This window comes from Nannospalax galili, unplaced genomic scaffold (assembly GCF_000622305.1).
Source record: "Nannospalax galili isolate Female #2095 unplaced genomic scaffold, S.galili_v1.0 scaffold426, whole genome shotgun sequence".
NCBI classification, from domain to species: Eukaryota; Metazoa; Chordata; class Mammalia; order Rodentia; family Spalacidae; genus Nannospalax; species Nannospalax galili.
Genome location: NW_008354494.1, coordinates 1,252,522 through 1,272,833, shown reverse-complemented (window position 1 = coordinate 1,272,833; position 20,312 = coordinate 1,252,522). Strand labels below are relative to the sequence as shown.

General features: G+C 44.4%; 1 protein-coding gene across 12 annotated transcripts in view; it reads right to left on the bottom strand.

Annotated features, from left to right (window-relative positions):
* Positions 1–20,312, bottom strand: part of Ppfibp2 (PPFIA binding protein 2) — a 180,353-nt gene that overhangs the window by 101,955 nt on the left and 58,086 nt on the right. For 9 of the 12 annotated variants that reach the window (XR_003846866.1, XM_029555283.1, XM_029555276.1 and 6 more), the window contains one exon: positions 11,720–11,934. The exons of 2 other annotated variants lie outside the window; for them this stretch is intronic. Coding sequence is in view for 9 of the 10 variants with exons in the window: in XM_029555283.1 (XP_029411143.1) it covers positions 11,720–11,934 (215 nt within the window). In the remaining variant the exon portion in view is untranslated. Of the gene's footprint in view, positions 1–6; positions 55–11,719; positions 11,935–20,312 lie in introns of those variants that run through there. One more of the 12 variants, XM_029555286.1, reaches the window with a different exon arrangement.

Here is a 20,312-nt window from a genome sequence, read left to right as displayed (position 1 = left end):
GCCTACCCCTCTCATAGACGGAGCACGGGTTGCACCCTGAGGAAAGCCTGTGGTTTCCAAAAATGAAGAGATTCAGCACCAGCTCGGGTCCCAGTCCTGGGCCCTGCAGTGTGGCAGGCCCAGGTAGGGTGTCTGTTGTCTTTGGCACTGCTGGCACAATTCACCAGAGACCAACTGCTGCAGTCTTAAGACCTTTGCTACTTGCTCCCTTCGGGGGAGAGCTGCTCCGGGCTGTGAGCCACCACCAAGCTCTCTGGAAGCCACATTCCACACCAGGGAGGTACTGCTTCTGTCCCAGGACTGCCTTCCTGCTATCCTTACCTCTGTAGGACCTGAACAAAACCAGGGAGGTGAGAAGGGTGACGCTACTTCATCTGAGTTTCCGTGAGACTCGGGGAGTGGCTCCAGGTCAAAGGAGCCCCAGAAAGGTTGGAAGAGAAGGGGAACTGTGTGATTTCCTATCGATGGGTCACATGTTGGCTTTCCAGGGTGCCCCACTAATACTCCCCAGATGCCATCAGCCCTTCCTCCTAATATTTTGACATCTCCTTTGAGAGCTTCCCCCAAAACAGCTTTCCTCCCTTGCCCAACCCTTAATGTGTGGCCTTTGGCTATGACTGATTATGAAAGTGATCTTTGATGTGGGTGCAATGGGAACGGTGGTTACATGCAAGGGCTCTGCACTCCACTGCCGTAAATGAGTTGCAGACACAGCACGTGACTGTTGAGGCCTTCCTGTGTCTTTCCTGGAAATCCCAGTGTGAATAGAAGATTCCACTGGGTGTCAACAGCCCCATCAACATGGCATTGATGTTCACAAAAGCCCAGAAGCAAGGCCTGAAAGCCAGTAAGGCCTGGCAACACAGTCACAGATCGTAGAGGCAGAGGGAGGAGGGCCCTGGCCAGCAGCTGGCATGAGGGGAGGAGCAAATTCCTACAGACACACCCAGAGGCCAGAAGGAAAAGTCGTCTCACTGCCCCTCTCTCGACTCTGGATCCCTTTCCTCAAACTGGCCTAGTTCCAGAGCATGGGCCAGGACTCTCTACCACCACCCATAGCTGGTTTCCCTGCCCAGGCCTCAATAAGTTGCACTCATGAGAATGTCTTTAAGAGTGCGGGAGTAGAGAGGTCTTTTTCAAAAAATTTATTGTCTAGGAGCCTGGGAAAGTCACATGAAGAAATGGAATAGGTAAACGAACATCTGCACAGCACCAAGACAAATGCAACATACTTTCATCCAGGAATAAAGAATTACCACATGGAATGTAATAAAGGTGTGTGGAGAGAGGCTGGGGAGGTGACATGGCAGAACCCCACTCCTGAGGATAAGGGAAACCCTTGGTTTCCATAATGGAGCTTGGTGCCCTTCTTCAGCTTCTACTAGGCAGAAAGTCAGGGGAGGAGGTGGCACATGGCTTCTCAGCAGAACCCAGAGGTGGGGCAGGTGCAGCAGGAAGAAGGCTTCCCAGAGGACAGCTCCTTCCCAACACCTTCCGAAACACCCAAACTCCTCCATAGCTGGTTAGCGCTCTCCTCCCCTCGCCTCTGTGATTCCCAGGTCATAGCTAAATCATGCCTAATGGTGGACTAGTCTCTCTATGGCACCAGACTCTGGGAAGTGCATCTGATTTCAGACTCATTCTTTTTACTGCCATGCCTAGTATAATCCCTGGTACACCGGAGAGACTCGAGCACTCGTGAGTGAAAAGAAGAGCTCAAATGTGGACACCAGCAAAGTAAGACTAAAATTCTTAGATACAATAGGGATTTAAAAATCTGTTTGCCTAAGAAAGGAAAAGCTAGGGCCAATACCATCCATAACTCAACTCATGTGTGATGACCTACAGGCAGAGGTGGAGAGGAGAGGGAGGAGAGCAGACTGGCTAGGCTAAATTCATGATATATTTTTACGCATCCTCAAGCAGGAGTTCTAGCCTCAGTCTTTGTTTTCTTAAAAATACCAAAGTAAATCTAGTCAGCCTATCTAGAGGTCTTTGTTTTAGGAGGGTCAGCTGTTCCTCATCTAGATTCACCAGAAGGGCAAGTGATGGGGAATGGCTGGGGGTGCCAACAACACAGCAGACAGTAGCAGGGATATCAAAGTATAAGGGCTCTAGTGGGGGGACGGAGGCTATGGGAGGGTGTTATCTGGGAAGTGGGTGTAAAAAAAAATTAATTAATTTTTAAAAATGCAAAAAAAAAAAAACCAACAAAGTACGTTTTACTTATTGTAATTCAACCCTCAAATCCACAAACTAGCACTCCAAAGGATCTGGAGGAGGGCATGCATGGGAAGCTGGCAGTGAGGACAGGAGCGGACATCAGTGAGCTTGGCGAATGCAGGGGCTTCAGCCACCTCCTCATTCAGGAACCTCGGGGCTCAGTAAGGGCTCCCTCATCACATAGGCAGGTGCACCACACCCACTCCAAAGCCAGGCTGGCCAACGGCCCACAGACAGGCTTCAGTGAATCAGATAAACCCATAAATGTACTCACAAGATGTACACAAAGTATTATTTGTGTGATCAAATCTCTGTCTCGGAAGCTAATTTTCATCAGATTACCAAAATGGCCCATGATCCGCCCTAAGGTTTGAAACCTGGGTTTCATCTGGGCTGAGATGAAAGGCTCAGGCTGCTCTTGTTATTGGGATGGGGTGGGGGTTGGACTTCCTGTTTCCATTACACTGCTCCTGGAGTGGAGGGTCCCAGGAGCCCACAAAGGGTACACAAATAGGGGTCGCCACACTGACCCTGATAGTCCTCAGGGCTTTCTGAGAAGCATTTCCTTCATCTGTGACTACACCTAACATTTACTCCTGGAACATCAGGCAGCCAGCTGGGGGCTGAGAACGGGGGCTGGGGGAAAGCATAGCTACTAGGCCAGAGGGGTTGGCTTGGGATGGGGGAGAATATGTGCCTCACTGCCACCCCCATTCAGGGGAACCCTAGGATTGTCACCTACCTGGCCCACATGCCAGATGATAGATGAATATGGTCTTGGGGTCTCGCTCCTACCAGCTACCAGGAGTCAACAGCACCTTATGGGGCAGACTTTGAACAGAGAAGAGACTCACAGGCCATGCACTGTTCCGATGACCCACTGCATCCTGGTCTGGGCTCATCCCTAAGGCTTAGTGACAACTGCCAGGATACTCCCCTACCCTATTGGTCAGACATAGGCAACACCCAAGCAAACAGGGCCCCTATACTGTGACAAGAGGGGAAGGAGAGGGAGGGTTCAGGGGAGGAAATCCTGACTATGAGTTTGAACAGCCACCACCACCTATGTCCCCAGAGTTCACAGGCTTGGAGAAGGGACACAATGGTTTAGGACAAGGGACAGATGGCACATATTTAAGGCCTGGTGGGCCATGCTGTCTGGGTTATACTAGACTCTGCTATGTGTAGCATGAAAGTGGTCACAGTCAAAGCCTAAACCAATGGGTGTGGCTCAAGTTCAGTAAAATTTTATTTATGGATACTAAAATTTGATTTTTTATATCATTTCCACACCATAAAATGTTCTGGTGATTCTTTTTCAGTTATTAAAATGTGCAAACCAGGGCTGGAGAGATGGCTCAGCAGGTAAGAGCACTGGCCGCTCTTGCAGAGGACTGAGTTCAATTCCCAGCACCCACATGGCAACTTAAAACTGTCCATAACTCCAGTTCTAAGGAATCCTATGGGCTGGCAGGGACTGTAGTGAACATGCAGAGGAGGAATGGAGCCTGAATTTAATTGCACATCACCAACAAGCTCCCCAGAGATGCTCACATGCTGGTCTCGACCACACCTAGAGTAAGGAGCAGGAACCCACTTTTAGAAGGTCCTCAAAGCACTGGGTACCACAGTGAGAATTCCTGTGGCCTTCCTGCCAACCACAGCAGTGCTGAGGGGGCAGAAGGCTGTCGGGGGTGTATCTGCCCGGCCCTCTTTGCGGGCGAAGGGTAAATGGTATCTCCATGCTTAGACCTCAAATCATGCTAACCTGGCAACATCCTTCACCACGTCCCAAGGCTTGAAGCAGGAAACTCAGTGGGGTTTGTTTGCTCTTTTACCAGTGTTTGCACATTCTTGGCCATTTATAAACACTGGTTCTTAGGAACTGAAATAGTCTCTTTTGGTCAGGTCTGAAAGGATCCAGATTGCTAGAATTTACTTGCTTAGTGAGGAGGGAGGGAGATAAAAACCCACACTGGGGAGTAAAACTGTTAAATCTGCAGTAACTGAGAGTCCTCAAATGTTGGGTGCTGTGCCAGGAAAACTGTTCACAATTCCGCAAGGCACAGGGAGCATCCCCAGAGCAGGGTCAGCAGACACGTGGCCTGAGGAAAGACTCAGGAATGTGGACAGCCATCTTCCCAGTACCCCTGGAAAAAGGCAGTGGGATCAAGGAGCCTGGAGAGGGTTTCTTGCCTCTGACAAGGGAAAGGTCAAGTCTATGGTGCTGGGCCCGGCCCTCAGCTCTCCAGTCCCTTCTTCTCCAGCCCCACAGTGGAGCTTCCTTGCCAGCTGTTTGTCCACTGGTTCCGAAGGGAAATGAGAAAGAGCACTCCATTTCAGCTGCCCTGGGTGCACTGTTCACAGCCTCATCAGAAAAAGGGAAAACAAAACCCAATATAAAACCTTGCTCCCAGCCCTTAGGAAGATTTAGTCTAGCTTTGTCCCTGACTCCCATCTACTGGCTTCCTGAAGTACTGCACCTTACCTGGGGATTGGAGTCCCTCAGGACCTAAGGGGGGGCGGGGGTGGTACTAAGGCCAACTTATTTCTCAGAGCTCACTCTGTTCCTCAACACACCTGTCACACAGGCAGGAAAGAAGCACACTGGAAACTCGCTCATTTATGCTCTACCTTTTTGGTTCTGCAAAAATAAGCACTTCCCCACTCCCTGTGTGTTGGGGGGGGTGTTGAGGAGGGACCCAAGGCCCCTTGCATTTTAAACATGGACTCTCCTACAGTACACTACAGAACTGTGTCTCCATTTTCTCTGCTTTTAAAATCCAGAGGAAACGTTTTTCCTATAAACCCCCTGCCTGTAGCTTTTCACAATTAAAATATTTAGCACAAATATATCCAAACCAGTATTTTGTTATCTGCCCTGCTGGAGAACGGTGATATAGAAATAAATCATGTGGCCATAGAAACTCAGGCTCACAATGTATATGCCACACAATGGTTTTTCTCTCTCACCTTTATTGCAACTCTTTTGGCTTTTCAATATGGTAAACAGATTTGTTTCTTTGGTCAGAATGAAAAAGTATAATCTGAATCTAGCAGGAAGGAAAGCCCGGGCTTTGTGTGAGGAGCTGGGAGCCGATGAAGCCACCATATGTGACAAGGTGGCTGGAAGATGAGGGTGTCGCCATGCCCCTTCCTAGGCCTCGCATCAATTCCTTCTCTAAAAAAACTAGTCCAAAAGCTAAGTGAGGTGGCCTGCATTAAAAGGTAGAATGTCGAAGGTGAACACATACCCTAAATGGGCCCTCCCAACCGGGGGTGCCCAGTAGAGACTGCCCATGCAAGCTGGCTCTCTCTACTGCTTTGAGATGTGGGCCTCAGCCCTGACATAAGAGCAGCTGCACCTGGAGGCTCCCTAGACTGTGTCTACTTTGGAAACTAAAGATCTGTACTACAGAAGGCCAAAGCCAGTGTTTTGAAAGAAGTCCCTTTGCTAGAGGCCCCAGAACAAAGCAGTGGAAAAAATGCTTATTAGCCAGGGGCTGGGGATGCAGTTCAGTTGGTAGAGTAGTTACCTAGCATGCAAAAAACCCTGGCACCCCTAGCACCACATGAACTGAGCATGGTGGCACAGGCCTACAATCCCAGCACTAAAGAGGTGGAGGCAGGAGGATCAGAAGTTTAAGGTCATCCACAGCTACATAGTGAGTTGGAGACCTAGCCTGGGCTACATGAAACCCTGTCTCAGGAAAAAACAAAAAAATAAAACTGCTTGACCAAATCTTACAGATAATGAAACTGAGCTGTTATTCTCAATTGTGAAACTGACTCTCAGCCTTACCGAAGAGGACAGAACATTGGCCTTCTTCCTATCTGCTCTGTCCCCTTCACCTCGGTTCTTCTCTGCTTTTACCTGCCTAGACACACTGACCAGAACACCTGCAGTATTGCAAAGGAAAGGAAAACTTGGGCTCCCACAGGGTGCCCTAACCTGTGGTACGTGTTCCAGGTCCAAACAGGGCAGCTTCTCAGTAGCTTCTCTGCCAACCACTGTCCCTGATCCTGCAGCCTGGTGCTGCCTGCCTTTGCCCTTGCTTTGGCATTCCTGGGTTTGCCTGCCCCTTCTCTGACTTCATCTTGAACTTTCACCAAGGATCTCCTTGACTCATATCCAAGTATGAAACAGCAGAACGCACTGGTTACCGGCAGATGAGGAATGTATTATCACAATGTTAGAGAAGAACCCACAACTGCTTCATCTGGGGACTGCTGGCTCTGGGGCACAAATACTGTGTAATTTAGCTCCTGGGTCTGCTCCCCTAGTTGAATGCTTGAATCTCGATGGCTAATCTCTTTATTAGGTTCCACACCCAGCCAAGATGACCACATCAACCAACTTTTACACAGCCAACCAAGCAGGTATAAAAAGGTAGACACGCCCCTTGCAGACCACATGAAAGCCCTCTCAAGACACAGCCATAAATCCTGGGGTAGTCCTAATGGCACCAAGTCCTTTTTGCTCATAGTACGTGTCAGGTCTCTGAGGAACACATTAATCCTTTCTGGGCTTCAGGACTATGTAGTGAGGTTCAGCTTGTGACCTGAAACAGTCATATCCTCCTGAAGGCATTAAGCTGTGCCTCATCATAGCACACAGAGAAGAAGAAGGCTGTCCCCATCTGGAATTTGGCTCAATTCTCAGCTTTGTAGTGGGCCCTGGTTGCATCCTGTGTGAGTACAGACCCACCAACTTCACACTGTCCACCAAAGCTAAAAGACCACAGACCATCTCCTGAAAGTCACACTCCTGTTGCTCTGCAGGATGGGAGCACCTCACAGACGCCTCTCTGCATGCAGCCTCAGCTTCCCTTGGACTCCAGGAGATTCCTTGTACCAAAACCTTAACAACCAGCTTTCCCGGGACAGGCCAAGAATTCAAACACAGACTCTCTTGCTCTTTGTCCCACTGACTCCTGAGACAAACCCCAGCACAGAAAGCCCCACATAGGCCCTTCCAGGCCTGGAGACCATCTCTCATTCCACTTACTGCCAAGGGGAAAAACACAGCTACATGTGTGAGCAGATCTCGGCCACTGGGGCCACTGGGGCCACTGGGAAGTCTGCTGCATGGGTCCAGGGAAAGAACCTCCTTCCTTATCTAAAAATAAATAAATAAAAATAGACATACAAAGAAACTGCTCAACTCTTTTTTTAAAAAAAAATTTTACTTATTATTTTTATTTTATGTGTATGAGTGTATTGCCTGCATGTAGGTAAGTGCACCTGTGTCTGAAATGCTGCCATGGGGGTCAGAAGAGGGCTTTGGATTCCTCTGGAACTGGAGTTAAGAACAGTTAGCAGCTGCCATGTGGTGCTGGGAATTGAACCCGGGTCCTCTGCAAGAGCAGTCAGTGCTCTTAACTGCTGAGCCATCTCTCTAGCTCCCAGAAACTGTTCAACTCTTGACGGGCTTCTATAGCTCTGTCTATGTGAAGACATGGTGCCTGGAGCACCATTAGTCATTAAGAGATACACTGAGGAAAATCCAACTCCTGAGGGACAGTGGAGCAAAACAATGAGAAGAGCCTTTATCATCCAGAACCACTGACTTCATCTGAGCATTGCTATCCACAGCACCCTTCTGGTGGTATAAACTGCCCCACTACTTATACCACTTTACTGGAGAAAGTATCCCAACAGACAGAGATGTCACAAGGCAGAGTTGGACCAAGTCAGGCCAATGTCACAACAAACCAGTAACTTGGAGGTATGTACAAAGCCAGTCTGTCTGCAAGAAAGGGGCAGAAACATGCATCATGATGCACAGCCTAGTCCCTCAAACTACTCCTAATCCACAGAAGAGTCTCTTTTTTTTTTTTTTTTTGAGACAGGGTCTCCTCCCTGTAGCCACAGCTGGCCTGGAACTCACTTTGTAGACCAGTCTGGCCTTTAAAGACTTTTTTTTAGGGCTGGGCGTGGTAGCACTCGCCTTTAATCCCAGCACTAGGGAGGCAGAGGCAGGTATATCTCTGTGAGTTCAAGGCCAGCCTGGTCTATGTAGTAAGTTCCAGGCCAGCTGGGGCTACAGGGAGACCCTGTCTCAAAAAATAAAATAAATCATCATCATCATCATTATCATCATCAAGTGAGTTTCTATGATCAAAGCTTTGTTTCTTAAACATCAATGAACCAAGGTAGTTTAGTAGCTAATACAAAGTATACATTTTTACAAGCTCCTAGCCATTGGGCAATACAATAGAACAAAACTTCTGTAGCAAGCCATTTAACTGAAAAGACCAATCTAAAACACCCAGTAATCTTGTTCACTGCTCTGAGTTTTGTTGCTATACAAAGATCTACTGTGGAATGTCTATAGAGCAGAATGTAAACTGGTGTTAGGTCTGCCAGAGACCTGACATGTAGACAGGCCATTTCTGCTCAGAATCAAACCCCTGCCATCCAGCTCTGGTTTCTTGGAATGTTTATATGAACTTCTGACCCCTGAAAAGCAGACCATTCATAGGTTGCCGATGGTCATAATTACTCTAAAAGATTTATGAATGTAGTAACTTTTAGGGAAATCTCTCTAAAGAAGAGGATCCCTATAGCCATTGTAAATATAACCAACCCCCAAACAAATCTGTAAACCTGAACACAAGCTGTTTTTCTGCACACCTCTTGCAAAACCAAAGCACCACACTGACTGCCTTTGGGAAAAAAAAATCTTTAATAAATTTCCCCAAAATATTTTAAAAGCTATATCATATTTTTCATACCATACACTAAAAATCCTGATGAATTAGAGTTAACTGTAACAAAAAAGTCAAGGCACAAACCTACTGATGGAAGACACGGTTGACTATCTGATGTTAAGTCAGGTCTTTTTACGGGAGCACGGAAGAGAAGACACAAACAGGAAAGAGCGATGGTGTTAATTACAGTCTTTTAAAATTCTATGCCTCAAAAAGTACAGAATTTAAAAACAAAGTTAGAAAATATATCCCAAAATGAAACAAAAGGTCATTTCACTACAATAACACTAAAATCCCAATAGAAAAATAAGCACACAATTTAAACAGGGCAGAACAAACCTATCCAAAGGGCTTAAAGTGATATCTAGGATGTGTGGGAGGAAAATTTAGAATGACTTTTTGACTTAGCCTTTCAAATCTTCCATTTGAGGGTCTCATTTTGACAATTTAACTGTATTAGAAAAATAATGTATATGCGAAAGTGTATTTATATGGATTCTTTTAGACAGGGTATGAGATTAAAAGCTTAGAAGCTATATAGAATACTAACAAGCTAATAGAAAGTTTAGCCTTCCCACTAGATAATGAAGTGAAAAATGCAAAGACAACAGTAAAACGTTTTCCTTTATGAAACGGCAAGACTGCTCTTTAATCTTAGTGCTTATTTTTTATCTCAGGATAATATGGGATAGGCTCGTTTCAAACTCCGCCAGTGAAAATAAGGGCACTTAAATCCTTCTGAACAGAGATTTGGAAAAATGTGTCAAAGGGCTTAAAGATGTTAATATTTCTGGATTACAGTTACCAGATTTAGCCAACTAGTCAGGGCGTATTGAACAATCATTATTCATTGCTTATCTAATATCAAATTTTACTGAGCATCCTATATTTTAACTGGCAACCCTAGCTGGTCTCTATAAATACAGTCCTAGGAAATCCTAGAGGCAAGGACACATATTTCCAGAAGAGGAAAGTCACTGTAGCAATGTCACACACTAGTGAAAGATTTAAAATAACCTAAATGTCAGTACTGGAACTGTCGCATAAATTAAGGTACATCGATATAAGATGACCAAGCGGCACTTATGCTCACTGTAAACCGTACAGTGAAGAATAAAAGCAAGAATGGCTGAACTATGGGCAGAAAGAGGTTCCTATGGACTTTCATTCAGAAAGAGATTCCAGGGAGCCTCTCAGCTATGTGATGGTAAGGTTCTGGACAGAGCTGAAAGGAGCCAGCAAGATAAGACCCTGGAGACTCATGAAAGGGCTCAGAGATCAGCAGAGAAAGCTCTCAATGGGACTCTGGTGATTACACTGGGCCTGCTTGTACAGTTCAGGCTACTCTCCCCATTTTGAAGTCAGCTTGTTTTGAGTCCTTATTCCATTTTCTTACATCCTCTTCATGTTTAAGGTAATTAACATATTCACAGGCTCTGGCCATTGGTATACAGGCATCTTTGGGAGGCCATTATACTGTCTAGCACCCTGGTATGGATACATTACACAGGCCCAGGCAGACAGCCTATATAATGAAAATATTGAATAACACATATAATGAAGATAATGAGGAGCTGTTCAGTGTTCCAAGGAAGGCACGGGTGGAGACTGTATTGACAGAGGCCTCTGGAGCAGAAAGGAGGCACAGACATCTGGGATGTAGGCTGTTTAATCATAAATGACATGACTTCTGCATAAGGGTATCTCAACTTCCAAGATCAACCTCCCCCTCCCAACTTAATGTTCCTTTTCCTGCCCTCCATTCTATGCATACTTTTCAGTCCGGAATCATCTGCAGGACTCTAGTATCAGAAGACTGCATCCCAACCTTCATCTTCAAAGTGAGCTGAGTGACAGCACCAGCACGCTCTCCTCCCCCGGCCTCAAATGGCCACATCCCAGTTGACTTCCTCATTGAACTAGCTTGTCCTCTTATCCATCCCCAGATATTATGAAGTCTCTTAAGTTTGACCTGCTCATCTCTATGGGAAAGTGGTTGGGTAACTAAAGCCATAATAAATGTGTGGATTAATTACTCATCCACATCCCCTATAGACTAGCTTACCTCCATTCCTGATCAACAGAGATCAGGAGAAGTTTTTAAAAAACATCTATCTCTTGGGACTGGAGAGATGGCTCAGCAGTTAAGAACACTGTTTTTTCTTGCAGAAGACCCGGATTCGAATCCTAGCGCCCACATAGCAGTTAACAACTGTCTGTAACTCCAGTCCCAGGGGATCTGTCCTCCACAAGCATTTCACAACATGGGTGCACTTACCTACATCCTATATGAGGCAATACACTCATACACATAAAATAAAAATAATAAATAAATATTTTTAAAACGTCTATCTCATTTTAGGGGCAGGAAGTAATTCTCACACAAGAAACAAGGGCAGAAATAAATAAATGAATGAGGCCAGTAGGCTTCAGGCTGTACTAAGAAATAAGGAGTTATGGGACCCAGTTAAGGACAGAAGCTCCATCCCAGGATTCCAACTCAGAAAGCAATATACATAATCCTGGGATGTCCTTTTCCGGCCTTCCTGTTTTTAGGAGAGAATGACTGCACATCACAGGAAAGCAAAGTGTGCACCTTAAAGCGCTTGACTGGACTTTCCATTCCTGCTGGAAGGACCGCCCAGAGGGGACTACTCAAAGCTAGCAAGACAGGGCTGGGGGATGCAGGGAACAGCCCACACCTCTGGCCACCACTGCTGGCATTTCATGGGCTCCATAATTATGTGTCCCGTGATTCCCTCATCAGGCCATGGCCCACTCACCAAGTTGTCCTCAAACCACTCCTTTATGTAGGCAGCTGTTGGGCCAGGGATCTGACTCAGGAGGGCTTCTCTCTCCTGAGGAAGTGCCAGCATCTCCAGGGCCAACCTGAGATCCTCCATGAGATGGAGCACTGGTAAGGGGTTCATGTAGGAGGATGGAGGAGACAGCCCAGGCTCACAGGTACCATCACTAATATCTGCACCTGTTTTAGTGCCTGGAACGAGACAGAGAGAGGTGGGGATCTCAGTAAGAAGGGTGAATGTCACAGTCAGTAAACTTAACAAGAGCAAAGGTAATGAGAAGGAGAGGGCAAAACATGGAAGATCACTTCTGTCATGGTGTAAGCTTGGCAGTACTCATCTGACTCTGAGCTAGGTCTGGTAGGAAGAGAGGCCTACAGAGGAAGCTTATAGATGTAGACAGTTCATTTTAAAAACCACATCAGCCAGCTGGGTGTGGAGGCATGCCTTTAATCCCAGCACTCTGGGGTCAGAGGCAGAAGAATCTCTGTGAGTTTGAGGTTAGCCTGGCCTAAATAGGGAGTTCCAGGCCAGCCAGAGCTACATAGTAAGACGCTATCTCAAAAACAAAAGAAAAACACAAAACAACAACAACGAAAAAGCCAGCCCTCACCAGTGACCAAAACAAATAATAATCCATTCTTCCACTCTCATTAGCTTTAGGTCAGTGTTAGACTGCACAGGTGGCCACCAAAACTTCCTCCTGTTCCCACTGGGGCACTCTACTTTTCCTATCCAGAGATGGTGCCTGACCCTGGGCTGCCCTGGTGATTCACTGCTATCACTAAATACCACAGAAGTGACTGGACCACTGCAGGGTCTGAGACTTAAGAGGCTCCCACTCTTTCTTTCTCTGGCCAATCACCATGTAACAAAGCCCAGTTTCCCTGTCAGAAAGATGGTAACTGCCCTGGCCATCTCACTGCAGTGACAGACTCATGAATGAAACCATCTCGGGTCCTCCAACTCCAGATGAGCCACCCCAGCTAACAGAATGTGAGCCATCCCTACAGAGCGCTAGCACAGTCTTGGAACTATAAAGGAAGCAATGGCGCAGGTTGACTTGAGCCATCACATTTGTGTTAGATGAACACAATATAGGCAACCATTACTGTGCTCATTCTGGTGAGCAAAGTGGAATCTTTCTGGATGCTCTATTTGGGAGATCTCTGTATTAAACCTGTACTAGCTACTAAGCATATCCACATCTCATCTCCCTGTTATGGACCACATGGACCCTGGGAGCACAGTTCACATCATACTTAACTGAGTTCCCAGCACCCAATATATGTTAAAATGGAATCTGACCAAACGACTACACACAACTCAAGTGAATAGCTAAAGAGAAAGAGTGCCTACATTTCCTCAGCAATCTGGGATATATGGGGTCAGTTCCTTCTAATTTAATATGTCCAAAATACTGGGCAATTTTGTCTTTGTACACCCACCCCATCATTCAACAACAGACAATCCTAAACTGACCTCACATAGTCCAACAAAGGATTTCTGTGCTCCTTTCAAGAATAAGAACTACTTTAGGAAATGTGGCTTAAAGGGTGAAATTTCTAGAGCATTTGGATTGTTAATAAGGTGAATTAGAGAGAATCAGGACTCCGCCGGAAAATAGGAGTTGTCTGGCCATCATACTCACAGGTCTGACATCTAATTCCTGGTCCCTTGACTCTCTTAGGAGCCAACTTCCTTCTTGCTAGGCAGTTTAGGAAGGAAAAATCCACACAGAATGAAACAATTACCACGGAATTTGATTGTCAGTTTGCCTTCTGAAAATATATGACAGAGGGAATGGTGGGTCACAATCCACAAACAAGTCAGGCCCTGGAGAGCTAGGAGACACCAATGTATCCACATTGTGTACTCGGCACTTTCTGGCACCTACAAGATCCAATTTAAAGAATTTAAAGTTGACTGGGAATTGCAGAAGCCAAACCTCAGGGAAGAAAATGGCTAGAAACTGAGCAAGACTGCCAGTCTTCACAGAGTCGCTCAGCACTAAATACTTTTTTTGTTTGGAACATACTGTTTTTTTCCCTATTTTTAATTTATTATTTGTGTGTCTGTGTGCGGATGCACGAGTGCTACAGTGCATGTGTTGAAGTCAGAAGGATAACTTTGGTGTGCTGGTTCTCTCTTTCCTCTGTGGGTTCCAGAGACTGAACTCAGGTCATTGGGTTTGTACAGCAAGTGCTTTTACCCACTGATGCACCTTGCTGGCCCCACATTCTAATTTCAAACACAGATTCATAGAGTTGTAAGAAAAGGATGAATTGGACTGAGGAAGACCAGAAATAAGAGGTTTTCATTAACTTTATATGATGGTGTTGCCTTGTTTATTTTTATAGCACACAAAAAATAAAATTGAGAGAGACAAAGATTATATATAAAAATTATACTGTAAGACTAGATCAGGGGCTGGAGAGATGGCTCAGCAGTTAAGAGCACTGACTGCTCTTACAGAGGACCCGGGTTTGATTCTCAGCACCCACATGGCGGCAATGAACCGTCCTCAACTCCACTTCCAGGGAAATCTGACACCCTCTTCTGACGTCCATGGCATTGCATGACACGGTGCACTCACATACACGCAGACAATACACTCATACACATAAAATAAAAATAATAAAAATTAATAATAATAATTTGCATAAGAATAGATCAAAACTGACAAGATTTTATAGGCACAAGAATAACTGAACAAAATATAACAAAACACTATCTGGTATATAAAAAACAAAATGAAAATGAAAAAAATACAGTCTGAAAACACTACTCATGACAATTGTAATAAAACATCAATAAATCCTTCATATAAAAATAAAACAGCTTCAGGAGGCATAGGCAAGCAGATCTCTGTGAGTTCAAGGCCAGCCTGGTCTACATAGTGAGTTCCAAGACAGCTGGAGCTACAGGGAGACCCTGTCTCAAAAAGAGCAATAAATAAATAAATAAATAAATAAATAAATAAATAAATAAATAAATAATTAATTAATTAATTAAATAAACAAATACCTTATATATTAGTAAAAAAGTATCCCAATCTACTTCTCACACACAAAGCAGGCATAAGGTTTTACATAGGCAACTGAGTGGCAAGAAAAACACAAATACAAATTAAAATATAGAAATAAACTTTTCTCAGTAGTTAACAGAACATTTAAAAATGACATCCAGCTTTTCACTTATGAAATTATTGAAACTGAAAATGCAATAATCAGTGCTGACAAACACACAGTGAGAGGGGATATTCAGATCTTGCTAATAGACCTAATGTTTGTAACAAGCAATTTGGCAAGATAGTGTTAAAATTCATACATTTTGAACTAGCAATTCTAAGGAAACATAGATGTGTGGTCAAAAATGAATACATACTGCCTGGCATGGTAGTGCATGCACACTCAGGAGGCAGAGGCAGGTTGGAGCTCTGTGAGACTGAGGCCAGCCTGGTTTACATAGCCAGTTCCAAGCCAGCTAGGGCGACAGGGAGAACCTGTCTCAGAAAGACCAAAAAGAAAAAAGAATACAAAATAATAATCTCAGCAATGTGTTAACTGGAAAAAGCAAGAGGTAAATACCACCAACTAGGTGAGTATTTAAACAACCTCTGGAACAGTTCAAGAGTGTGACTCATACAGCGACACCAATAAAAAAAAAATGACTGCCCAACAAGTCAGTAACATGGGGACATATACTAGTCAGTTAAAAAAAAAAGTTTTTAAAATGTTGGCAATAATTTTCATTGTTTTCATCATGGTCTGTTTAACTTTAAATGTGTTGAATAAGAACAGACATGTGAGATCCCAGTTTGGTATTAATTTGTACAGATTTTCAAGGTTCAAACACGCTTCCTATGTCCTCACAGGACACTAGACAATACCACTACACCACTCCATGTATGTCTGTGTGTGCGGCATATGCATGTGTGTATATATGTGTGAGCGGGTGTGCTCGTGTGTGCAGGCCAGGGGTTGACAGTGAGCATCTTCCTCTATTCTTCACCTTACTTTTTGAGGCAGGGCCTCTCACTGAACCTAGAGGCGGTTATTTTAGCTAGACTGGCTTGCCTCTGGGGATCCACCTGCCTCCCCACAGTGCTTCAGTTACGGGTGCAGGCCACTGTGCATGGCTTTTATGTGGATGCTGGAGAGCTGAGCTCTCAAGTCCTCATGCTTACACAGCAAACACTCTACCCACTAGGTCATCTCCTGACACTTCTTTAAACAGGAAACAAGTGAGTAAATACAGACATGTTATCTCCCTGTGCTCTTGATTAGCTTGACTTCGTTCAGTAATTGCAAAAGGACTGGTAATAGTTTCAAATAATCATTTCAGAAAAAGTGATTCAGAAAAATCTCAGACCAGTCTACATGATCTATAGATAAAGCATGCACTGCTTATGGGGGATCTCCTGGCAAGGGGGCAGACCAAACCAGAAGTCCCCTCCACTCACAATAAACAAACAGAAAAGCTGAACCAGACAGTCCCCCGACTCAGAGAAAAACTTGAAAGAAAACGAAAACCTTAGGCACTGCAAACAAAGAACAAACCGAATGATAAAGTAAGTTCAGGTTGACTCTCTCACGTAGCTCAGAGGCAAAGACCCAGATAGAGAGGGACTCACGGCTGGAGTTTGGGGCTTCTGTGCCCTGTGAGAGCCGTAAGCTGAGGGTGAAAGCTCACAGGCAAAGCCTTCAGGTATTGTCTGTTTCATGAAGGCACTCAGAAAATGCACCATGGCAAAGACACCTGCAGAACCCCACATGTCTGTACAGCCATGCATTCCCCCACACTGAGAAATCCAAACTCCAGGTCTCTGTGCAGTCCAAGTGCAGGCCAGATGCCCACTATGCAACGACTAATAAAAATCCCCAAACAGAAATCAGTACACACACACACACACACACACCTATGGCAAGGCATCATCACAGGCACAATCTCCCAGAAGGCACGGTTCCCCATTTCATACACATTCTCTGCAGATGACCAGCTCCTACCAAAAATTACAACCACAAATCAAAATAGAAAACCATATACAAAAAAATAACAAACTGTGGCCTATGCCAGGGGTTAACAGAGCAAGAGACACATGGCAGCAGAGCAGTGCTGGATGTGCCCGCCTACTAGGCAAGGTTCTATTTTCCCCAAAATTGTTTCTCAGGATAAGGTGACTCAACTTTTAATCAAGCTCTAAAAAAACACTTTCTCTCTCTGGGAGCTATTTCTTTTGACTAACAAAGCACTAACTGGGAAATACAAATCAGCACAAAGGATTCATACTGAAATCATGGGGAAGCTTTGCAAACCACAGATTCCAAGTCCCGCCTCAGAGATTCTAATTTGATTGGTCTGAGATGTGATCTAGGGTAATGAAAAGACTCCCAGGCATTCTAAAAGAAAGCCAAAGTTGAAACTATGCCTGACCACTGCTGGTTTCTGATGCCTGCAGAGCTACCTGGGAATTTTTAAGAAGCAAAATCAAAAGTTAACATAGATATCGCAATTATGCTTGAATAATTATTTTGAGAATGTGACAAAATACAAGTATAGAATTTTATTAAAAGCTTTTAATGACTCTAAGTGTTTTTATTAGTTTATATTACCTGTATACAATAGTGGATGCCAAGAGATTTTCATACATGTATATATAAAATGTACTGTGAAAACAAAAGCTTTTTGGCATGTGTATGTGGTATACATCTATCTGTGTATAAGTGCTTGCTTGTATGGGGACAACATGTGTGGCACACGTGTGTGTGTGTGTGCAGGCTAGAGGTTGATTTTACATGTCTTCCTTGATCACTCTCTACAATATCCTTTGAGGCAAGGTCTCTCATTTGAATGCAGGGCATGCATGTGTGGCTAGTCTAACTAACCAGCAAGCTCCAGGGATCCATCTCCACCTTCTGAGTGCTAGGACTTCAGGAAAAGCCACAACAGGGTACTGGGTCTTTGAGCTCATGTTTATGCAGCAAGTGCTTTTTCCACTAAGCCATCTCCCTAGCCTAGAGGAAGTGGACCCACCACAAAGTTCTAATAATCGCTTTAAAGGCACATAAGTATGTATATGGTAGACATTAGCCTTATACAGAAATACTCTGTTTCCCCATTTGAACTGATAGTGAGTTCTGTCCCACAGTCACATGGTTTCCATTGGCAAATAAATATGAGAAGTGTTGTGTTCACTTCTGGGAGGAAGGCTAAGTGCCAGAATGTGAATCCCCATATCCTGGCTTCTGACAATAGAAAAGCATGAATCGGCCCACACTCCAGAGTGACTAATGTGGACCATAGCTCTCCTCAGATCTGGAGTGTGCCTAAGATGAGCCTCCATGTCTTAAACTACTAATAAAATGGGACGATTTATTATTGCAGCATAATGTAGCCTACTTCACCCAAGGTGTTTATCTTGCTCAATTCAGAAAAGACATACAATATAAATGTTTAATGATCTTTTACCATGCAAATGGGTTCTTTGCTGCTAATGAAATAACAGCATCACGTGTGAATTTTAAGCATGGTATTTACAACTCACAAGCCTTAAAACTCTAGCTACTAAACAGGCTTATTCAGGAGGATCAAAAGCACAAGACCTACAGAGCTAACAAGTGAGCTGAAGGCTAGCCGGAGTAACAGACCCTGCCTCAAAAGACAACAATGAGGACTTGGGTGGGAGCTAGGGATGCTGCTCTCAGTGGTGGAGAACTCGCCTGATTCACCAGATCCAGTAGCCAGGAAACTTGCGAATGAGGACAATGTGCTCTAATCCTTTGCACTTAAAAACGAAGCTACATTAACAGTACCTGGTCATTGTTGGAAACATAAGACCTTGGAACTGTAACCCAAGTCATTTTAGAGACATTCCCAAGTGCCCCACAACTACTCTAGAAGATCTCCTAATGACAGAAGTAGAGATGAAAGCAAAACACTTAAACTATGGCCAAAAAGTGCTCAGCTGGGTAAAACCACTTCTCAAACAAGCCTGAAGACCTGAGTTAAATCCCTGGGAACCCACAGTGGAAGGAAAAAAACGACCACTGAAGGTTTTCCTCTGACCTTCACATGCACACTGGGGCATGCACACATCTGCCCTCACACACAGCTATCATACACAAATAACACACATACACACAGCAACAACAACTTTTTAATTTTTAATAACTACACGATTAGAAGAAGCATTTCATTACAGCTTTAACATATTCAGTAACACACTCCAGAGCAAGAGTACATCTCTTTCACAAGTGGGTGCAAGTTTCTAGGTTCACAGTTGAATTAACACAGTTATATATTATTGAACTTAGTATAAGCCCTGTAAGACACAAAATTGAATGAGTTTTTAGCCTTTAAAAAAGATCTTCATTTCATTTTAGAATATATTGTTCCTTGCAGAAAGACTCGTTGTTTTTGATACTGACACTAAGATGTTGGTGCATGCATCTCTAATCTGTATGTATCTGATCATCACTAGTCATAATCAGTTGCACTTGGATCCTTGGTGCCTGTGTATGTCTATAAAGTAATCAGGTAGATTTCAAAGGTAATGTTTATCACCTCTACTAATTAACATGATGTAAATTTCCATGCTTCTTCCTCAAATATAACACAGTTTTTAAAATTTGATTTTGTGTGTATCACACAGAATATCCCAAACCATCTTATTCAACTATACACCCACATCCCAGATGGCACCCTCCCATAGCCTCCCTCCCCTTATACTCTGACATCCCTGCTACTGTCTGCTGTGTTGTCAGCACCCCCAGCCATTCCCCACTACTTGCCCTTCTGGTGAATGTAGTCAGCCTATCTACAGGTCTTTGTTTTAGGAGAGTCAGCTGTTCCACATCTAGCAGCAATCAGTTGTGAATATTCCTTTAGATAAGAATGGGGTCTGCTGTAAATTTTCCCAGTTCTATGCTGGGTTACTATCTGGGAGTCCCTTGGGCCACCCTGGCCAACAACTCAAAAGAAGGTATCTCCTATCTGGCATTGTTGCTTGTTATGTAGCCTTTAGCTATGCACATGGACTCAAAAAGTTATATTGGTCCCTTTAATCTTTGGTTATACTTTTCTTTTGGGTGGTCAAGGCCATACAATTGGCCCAGATAAACCAATTTATTTTACTCTTAAGGTCATTTAAGGATCTGTTCCTCAGGGATCACATGGGCTTGGGAGGAGCCCCTGGCTCCTTTCTTTTACCAGTTCCATCCATGTGATGATAAGTCAAAGGTCCTGCTCGACCACAGTTGGCTCTGCTTGGAAGCATGGAGGAAATGATTCCTCTGTGTTGACCCTCCTCTTTATACACTGGACACTGGTTCAAGTCCATCTGGGGGGGTCTCCTTGACCTCCTTGATCAAGAGGACAGGTGACCCACCACCATTATAGGACATTTTGAGAGATGCTCATAGTCCCCTGGAAATAGTTGACCTAGGAGGGCAAGGAGCAAAAACTGTCCTTTATGTCCCTCTGACAAAATTATTATAGGCCTCAAAGTATGTCTGTTAAACACCCAAGAAAGTTAGTTCCACCAGTCTGGTATTTTTAATTACTGTGTGTC